Source organism: Miscanthus floridulus, chromosome 8 (genome assembly GCF_019320115.1).
Source record: "Miscanthus floridulus cultivar M001 chromosome 8, ASM1932011v1, whole genome shotgun sequence".
NCBI classification, from domain to species: Eukaryota; Viridiplantae; Streptophyta; class Magnoliopsida; order Poales; family Poaceae; genus Miscanthus; species Miscanthus floridulus.
The window spans coordinates 6,498,832-6,507,964 of NC_089587.1; the positions used below are offsets into that span (position 1 = coordinate 6,498,832).

At 43.9% G+C, this 9,133-nt stretch overlaps 1 protein-coding gene across 1 annotated transcript; it reads right to left on the reverse strand.

Moving 5' to 3' along the window:
• Positions 1-6: 6 nt before the first annotated feature.
• Positions 7-539, reverse strand: LOC136470994 (uncharacterized). Its single transcript, XM_066468723.1, has one exon. It carries the CDS (start codon positions 471-473, stop codon positions 24-26), a length of 450 nt encoding a protein of 149 aa, XP_066324820.1. The 5' UTR covers positions 474-539; the 3' UTR covers positions 7-23.
• Positions 540-9,133: the final 8,594 nt, after the last annotated feature.

Consider the following 9,133-nt stretch of genomic DNA (forward strand, 5'->3'; position numbering starts at 1 on the left):
GAAGTGCATGCAGCATGCATGCTTCAAGAAGCAGGAGGGGTGCAGCCCTTCCTGCAAGTCTCGCTGAGCGCCTTGTTCTTCTCCTTGGCGCAGGTCTTGTTGCAGGCAGCGGTGACCTCGGCCGCTTTCACCACGTAGTCCTTGTCGCACTGCTCCTCGCAGACCTTCATCGCCGGCGCGGTGATGCCCTTCTGCTCGGTGCACTTGCCCTTGCACTGGATCCTCCCGTACTGCACCAGGTTGGAGCGCTGGGAGAGCTCGCAGGACTCCTTGCAGACGACGAGGTCCATCCCCTTCCTGCCTTCGCAGAGCGTGGCGCAGAAGCTGTCTGGCATCTTCTTCGTCTCGGCCGACTCGCCGGTGGCCGCGGCGGCGGCTGCTTTCTTCTTCTTTGCCTCTGCTGTGAGTGGGGCGGACGCTAGCGCGAGGGCTAGCACCAAGAGCAGCGCGGCTGATGCCATGGTGGTCTTCATTTTCTCGCTCGGCGAGGTGGGTGTTTATTTGTTGCTGCTAGCTGTTATTGATGACAGGTTTGCTTGTTGAACTAACATGGCTGTTGGTTATATATATAGGACATCGATCGCAAAATGGAGACCACCGACGATGTAAGTTGTGTGGCCATGAGAGTTTGCCTCCCTACCTCTCTCTCCTCTTGGTCCTAGTTAATTGCATGTATGTATCTATCTATGTATAGATGCATGCAATTCCTAGCTAGCTCCTTCTTGGTTTTCCGATTCATTTGGGCTACCACCAAGTCACAAAGATGTGGTTGCCATGGTATATTAGGCATGCACGCGTCTGAACATTTTTAGCAAGTAGTGGTCATACTCATTTTACATTCACTCTCTGGCGAAGATAAATGTTGTTGATGAGAATAGTAAAAATAGAGGCTGTTTTATTGATTTTTCTATTTGGGCCAGCAACCAGACACCTTGTAAAAGAATTTGGTTAGTTTTACACACCACCATACAACGGTGAGTCTATCTATTGTTGAAATATAATCTTTAAGAAACTCACACAGCCCAAAATATTCATTGTATATATTTGTGACCACCTTCATGTAGCATAATATTTCCTTCTGCTTTCTTAGTGTGGTCTTCATCAAACTTGATCACGTAAGCATATGAAAGGATGCAATAAAGCGACACTCTGTACATTTAGGAAAGAAAAGAGAGAGAGAGCGGGTATTGGGTTCTTTCATGAATAAAAAAAAGTTTGTCAAAATCCTTTATTAAATTTTAGTTAAATCAAAGTCTGCTTTGTACCTAACCCTTGATCATCCAAAAATCTAGACGGAACAAAACTCTCGTGATCCTGTCGAGTGGTCCGATAGCATCGCCTGTGAGCCAACAACTCGCACTGACAAACACTCATGCTCGCCCTACATGTCATACAAAGTTTCCTTGACCTCACTAGCCCTGCCACACACCTCTCAGCTCACACACACAACAAAACTCTCCCCCCACATTCTATCACTCACCCCACTCTTGCTCTCTCCATCCATGGCGCAAGATCTTCCCACCTCACCCTTGTTGGAGTTTTCTGAAGCTTCAAACGAGGATGGCGCTGATGGCCTCACCCCTCCTTCGGCCATGACCTCACCTGAGTTGGGGAATGGAGGCCTTTCCCAAAGTCTTCTTTTTCTTCTTCCTCAAGCTCTTATGGATAAACTCAAGTCGATCTCTTCCTCCAAGTCAGTGCATTTCGAGCCGAGCGCTGCTACAACTATATATTGTTTGGCTCACACCATAGGAGTTTGGTTGAATAAAACTATATTCTAAACAAGATGAAAAATATCGCAAACGAAAGGATCGGGATGTCATCTAGAGGGGGTCAATAGGGTTTCTTAAATTTAACAACAAAACTTTGCGGCGGGTTAGCTAGGCGCAAACCTTCCTCAGAATTCTACAGATCTTCCACACAAATAGAGAATAACTACGCCTAGAGATTTCTAGCTCAATCCAAACTTGAAGATATGCATATGGAGTAGCCACTAGCAAGTCCACAAAGTACATGCACTCACAAACACATAACCAACTGGATCGAGTGGAAGCAACGTCAAGAAAAGAAGTCAAAAAATAAACAAAGAAAACTGAAGACACAAGGAGCTATTTTCCGAAGCTCAGCTTCTTCCAAGGAAGGACCAACGTCTCTTTTGAGTAGGTCGTGAACAACCACACAAGGTCAAGCTCTAGAGAAATTTCTTTCAACCTTTTTCCTCACTTCACTATTGGACTTCTTCCCTTGTGGCGGCAAAGTTGAAGTCTTCGCAATCTTTCCTGTGGCTCACCACAAGCACAGGAACTTGCCGGATAATGCCTAGCCATCTATGAGGCTTGACATTTAAGAGTAACAAATGATTAATATATTAGTTGACGAACCCCACAAGGGGCTCGTTCGGCTGCTCACAAAACCAGCCGGATTTCACTATGCGCGGATGAAAAACACTATTCACTCTCTTACAAATTCCTCCAGATTCCTCCCAGCGAACAGGGCCAAGTTCTCATGGATTCGGTTGCTCACTCTTGCTCTCAATCACCAAATCTCTCAACCCAACTCACTAGATTTCTCATAAAATCACACAAATCTGACAATAAGGGGGTTGAGGAGAGCTCTAGCAGGTTGTGGCTTCAATATGATTGTGTGGGAGAAACCAACAACCCTCCAAATGAAGCGGAGGGGTATAAATACCCCCTACATCACAAATTAGTCATTATAGCAAAAAAAGTGTGGAACTTCCACAAAAGTTTTCCAAAACTAGCCATTGGACGTAGAATGTGCACAATTTTTGCATGTTGGCAAAGCAGCATAGGTCATCACACGAAAAATGAAATAACTTCTTACTCCAAACTCTGATTTCAATGATCTTGGACTCTACAAAAAGATTATTCATAGGGATAACCAACCCAACAGAAAAAAAAACTCCAAGACCAACAAGTGCAAGTGTTGTGCCAAGTTTTCTCTCATGTTAACCCTTGGTTTTCGGGTAGTTTGAGCACTTGAGACTTGTCAAACTATTCATCACTTGATAGATGACATACCTATACTCAAGATCAAAAGATATGTCTATTTCACTCACTTGAGTTTACAATATCTTGATGCTAATTCTTATCAATACATATATGTCTTCGTAAGGTATTACAATTTACAACAATCTTTGCCTCATTCTTCTTTTCCAACACAAACTTGAGCTACAATTTGAACCATTTCAACACATGTGAGTTTATCGTGGCTTCAAGTCACTTCCACTTATGATACAACAATGATTTGATGCTTCACCTAGAATGCTAGGTCACCCATATGTACGTACATAGAAGTGCTTCAATTAGGAGATAGGGTGCATGCCATCTTGCATGTTTCGATACGATGCGGGTCCTTCTCCACCTTGCTGCAGACCGCATTGAAGCTAGAGGCAACCTTCGCCGCTTTAGCCTTGTACTCTTTTTCCCATCCTTCCTCTCAAGACTTCATGGCAGGGACATTGTCAAACTGGGTGCATTTGCCCAAGCACGTGACACTCTCGAAGAACACCAAGTCGGCGCGCTAGGAGAGGGCACATGACTCCTTGCAGTTGCTGTTGATAGCAGGCTCCTTCTTGTCTGCACAAAGAGTGGCGTAGAAGTCTTTTGCTACCTTCTTTGCATCATCGCTCTCTTCTGCCTCTGCTATGAGTGGTATGACCACTAGTGTGAGGGCTAATATGAAGAATGACATGGTTGCTGGTGTCTTCATTTTCTCTGGGCAATATGGATGTTGTTGTTGTTGAGCTTTGGTATTGATGGAGGAGATGACAGCTTTGCTTATTATAGAACTAACATAACATGATTGTTGGTTGTAGTATATGTATATTGGACATCGTAAAAAGGATATGTAAATGTGTGGCCATGAGAGTCGTTTGCCTCCCTACCTCTTGGTTCTAATTGCATGTATATCTATATATAGACACATGCAATTCCTAGAGCTCCTTGGTTTTCCATTTTATCTGGGCTACCACAAAGTTACAAACATTTGGTTGCCATGGTAGGCATGCACGCGTGTCTAAACATTTAAGCAAAGGACCCTATATACTCAATTTATATTCATTCTTAGGGAGAGATGTGTCAAGAATACTGAATAGTCAAAAGAAGGAGGTTTTTATAGGCAGTACTAGCGCCTGCACGCCCGCGCCACTCCATGCGCTTCAGCCTCCGCTTCCTGCGCCCACAGCCGCATAGCGCTCCATGCCTCTGCTTTCCACACGCATGCACGATGCCCCAGCAGCTGCAACAGGTGGCTATGGCAGGTTTCACATTGCAACATGTACAACACCGTACCCGATCTACTTTTAAAACACCCTAGATGAAACATTTGTAACATGCATTTGAAGAAAGATGAAACACTTGAAACATGTGTCTGAAACACTTACAAAAACACTTGAAAAGCCATTGCAAACATATATGCAACATCTAGATAAAACACTTGCAACACATGTGTGAAATATATGCAACATCTAAATAAACACTTGCAACATATGTCTGAAAAAATAGATGAAACATTTGAAACAGACGCTTGCAACGTATGTGTATAGCTATTGCAACATCTCGATCTATTTTTGCAACATCCATGTGAAACACTTGCAACATACCTCAGAAACATTTGTAACAATCTAAACATATGTTTGCAACTTGGGGGGAGTCGTCAGGGTGGGAGCCGATGGCGCGTGAGCACCACCAACACCGTCTGGGCTCGTGGGTGCCCCTTGGCTCGGCCGGGGACGACCTGAGGTGCCCCGACATGTGTGCCTAGCCGCCATCGGCAGGGGCAATGGCGATGGCCCATGGCGGCGAGGCATCCCGATGGCGCTAGGTTGGGGAAGAGGTCAGGGAGGTGCTGCGTGAACTGAGGGAGGAGGCGGCGGCGGCTTGGGTGGAGGAAGGAGAAAGCGATGGCGGTGCGGGGCTCTTTGCTACTGCCAGCGGATGTGAGAGAGAGAGACCGAGAGATAGGGAGGGCGAGATGGAGCATGGAGATTTTTTCTTGAGAGAAGCGGAAGAGGTGGAGTGGGAAGCCGCGTCTAAATGGATGCGGACGGACAGACGCCCATGTCGAAGTATTTCCGTTTTTTATTGATTTTCTATTTGTGCCAGCAACCACACACCTTGTAGAAGAATTTGGCTTTACACCATCACACAATGGGGAGTCTTTTCTTGAAACATAATTAAGCTTTAAGAAACTAGCTCGTAGCCCACAATACTCTTTGTATGTTTGTGACCATCTGTAACATAATGTTTGCTTCTGTTTTCTTAGTGTAGTCTTGAAACTTGATCACGCAAGCATATGAAATGATTCGAGAAAGCAGCACTCTGTCCATCTAGGAAAGACAAGAGAGAGTACGCGCTACTCTCACGAATAAAAATTATGTTTGCCAAAATCCTTCTATTAAGTCTTAGTTAATTCAAACTCCGCATTGTATATCTATCTAACCCCGAGAAGAGATCATCCAAAAATCCAGAGTAAATAAAAGTCTTGTGGCCCTGTGGAATGGTTCTGTAGCACCATGTGTGTGCATGGACACCCCACAACACTCACACTGACACACCCCTGCTCACCCCACATCTCATACCAAGTTCACTTTACCCCACCAGCTCTCTTCCAAGCGCCTAAGCTCTTTCACACACAACAGAAGTCGTCTCCCCTCACACTCTATCACTCACTCACCCTAGCTTGTTCTTTTCCTCCATCCATGGCGCAAAGAGATCCCCATCTCACACCCTCGATGGAGTTTTTTGAAGCTTCAAAGGAGGATGGCACCAACGGCTAGGGATGGACAAAAATCTCACTGCTAGACAACTTGCTTGACTCGACTTGTTAGTGGCTTGGCTCGACTCGGTTTATTTATATTTTTCAAGAGAATTTTTACAATGGTTGCTGGAAAATGGACGGCTCGCAAGGAGCAATCTGATGGCTAGGCAGAGGAACCAATTTAAGAGACACCGGGAGGTACCAGGTGCGTACTAATGCACCAGCTTGTGTAGTTAATGAGCCAACTCGTGAGCCTAAAGAGCCAAAGTTATTGGCCTTAAACTTATATATATATCAGTTCTATATGACTTGATACCTTGCTTTTCGCAATTAGTCGATGGTTGGACGTTGACCTTAGAGAACTAGACTTTACTATAACGCTATCAGTCATTTTGTTTTAAACGAATATATGGATAATCATTAATGGATGCATCATGTATGGATTGTGGATGTATGGTGTAGTAATTTAGTGTATTATTGACTTATGTATTTGTATATGTCAGTATGTGCGACCTAAACGAGCCAGCTTGAGCTCTTAATGAGCTGAGCTGAGCTAAGCTAGCTTGTTATCTAAATGAGTAGAACGAGTCAAGAGGAGCTGGCTCATTATCCAGCCCTACCGATGGCCTCACCTCTTCTAAGACCATGACCTCACCTGGGTTGGGCAATGGAGACCTTTCCCAAAGTTGCCTTCTTCTTCCTCCTCAAGCTCTACAGATAAAACTTAAGTTGATCTCCTCTTCCAAGCCAGCACTTCGAGTTGAGCTGTTGTAGCTAGATATTGTTTAGCTTACATCATATGAGTTTTGTTGAATAAAACTATATTCTACACTAGACAAAAAATATCACAAGTGAAAGGGTTGGAATGTCGTCTAAAGGGGGGTGAATGGGGTTTTCAAAATCTAACACTAAACTTTGGCCCCGTTCGCTTGTCTTAAAAATGGCTCATTCGGCTTCTTTTTTCAGCCGGAACAGTGTTTTTCTCTCACAACAATTCAGTTGGAATAGTGTTTTTCAGCCAGTTTCGGCCAAGTTTCAGACCAGCGAACGGGACCTTTGTAGCAGGTTAGCTAGGTGTGAAACTTCCACATAATTCTATAGAACATTCGCATAAACTTGAATATATGTGTCTAAAGATAACCACTAGCAAGTCCACAAAGTACCTACACTCACAAACGCACACAACCAACTAGATCGAGTGGAAACACCGTCAAGGCAAAAACTAAAAAATAAACAACCAAACCAAAGACACAAGGAGTTGTTTTTTGAAATTTGAATCCTTTTAGGGAAGCACCTATGTATCTGTTCAGTGGGTGAGCGACCGACCACCCAAGGTCAAGCTCTAGCTGGATTTTTTTCAACCGTTTTTTTCACTTCACTATTAGGCTTCTTTCCTTGCAGAGGCGAAGTCGTGATCATCACAAACTTTCTCATGGCTCACCACAAGCACAAGAACTCGTCGGATAATCCCTAGCCATTTAGGGGGTTGAGGACAACTCTAATAGGTTTTGGCTTCAATATGGGCATGGGAGAGAATCAACAACCCTCCACATGAAGCAGATGGGGGGTATAAATACCCACACATCACCAACTAGCCGTTGCAGCAAAAAAAGTGTGGAACTTCTCCAGAAGTATAAGGAACTTCTAGACCTTTCCAAAACTAGTCATTGGACCTGGAATGTTCAAAACTTCCGTAGTTGGGAAAAACTCCAGACTCCGATTTCAGCGATCTTGGACTCTACAAAAAAATTATTCATAGGGATAACCAACATGTTGAGTGTCAAACATAAAGGTAGGTTAAACTCACGGATTAGCACCACGATAATCTGATTAACCCCCTGATTGATTCTTGAATCAGTAGGGGCTCGAGGGCTACACCCGTCATGTACGCTCGCGCGTACACTCCGAGCCATTAGCGAACGACCCGGTGGGCCTCCAAGGGCCCATTTCAGAAAAAGGCCTCAACAGGGTGACACCTTGTGGCAGAATCGCCTAATCTAATGCCTCCTAGGAGCACTTGTCTTTTATTAGACACTAAGCACTTAAGGAAGGACACTAAATTATGTGGTCCCGTCGGGCACACCCAAAGGGTGAACAAAAAAATCCACATTTTTCCATCAGGATCACAAATGAGGGAATAAAGCTTATAACATTTTAGCCATTTCTTACATCACTTTTAATACAACATCATAGTATAATATTTATTATTTATCATAGCAGCATATGATCATGTTATCAGAGTTATGAATAATTTAAGTTAACAGCAGAATATAAACTTGTGAACACAATTACAGCGGAAATAAATGTCTAGTCATGACATGATGAAGCATTGATATATAAACTATGACAACAGATTATAAAACTTTATTTTATAAAAATATTTAGTGAGAGTTATAAATAAAGACTATGGTCGCAGCGTAAAGGAATCCTTTCTGAGCCCACCAGGAGGAATCCACACACAAGGGTCAGCTCTAGCATCCACCAGTCACCTGCAACAAGGGGAAATAAAACCCTGAGTACTCAATTGTACTCAGCAAGACTTACCCGATAAGAGGAAAGAAAAGACTCCAAGGATATGCAAGGCTATCTGGCTTGTGGGTTTATTGCATCTGCAGGAAGCATTATTAAGCGTGCGTCCTTATATTCGATTTTTATTAGTAGTTGCATTAGTTCATCAACTACCCATTCTATGTAAGCATATGTTCTACTTTCAAGCAAGAGTTTAGCAATCAGTTCCATTTCTTTACCTTTCATCTTTCAGTTCTTACTACGGTGCTAGACCATAGACAAGTCATACCGGAACGTCGGTGATTTGTGAATCAATGCCCCCAGCTGGGTACCCCAAAAACACACGTCTCGCTTATACCCCAGGCACAAGTAGGGTCAACCCACTACCCTCCTATTACGGGGTCTAGGTCCCCATCCAAACTGGGACTCCAAGCCTCCGCCTCTGAGTCCCGGACTCAGTGCGGTGCAAGGACCTTCTACCCAAAAACCACTCTGATAGTCGGTCCAGAAAGAGACAGAACCCATAACAAGAGAGTAACAAGTCTTCCCTGCGCCTATACCCAAGTATGTGCTCGGGATAATAAGTCTGTGACTTGCCTAAAGTCCAATGCAACGGTCAGTCCTTAACCGACACAGACAGGGAAAATAGTATAACCAAGCTATGCCCCATTGGCCATAGGACACAACCTCTTACACCCACCAATACACAAACCATATCCCTACCCAGTCACCATTTATCATTTCCATATTTTATATTTTTCAAGTGATAATAATACAGTAATATATTTTCTATCTCTAGCGAGTGACAGGTAACCACTCGACTTCTATCGGAGTCCTGTAACAT

What these genes read in the sequence shown, in the direction of transcription:
- LOC136470994 (XM_066468723.1), bottom strand. Translation starts at nt 473, where the DNA reads ATGAAGACCACCATGGCATCAGCCGCGCTGCTCTTGGTGCTAGCCCTC.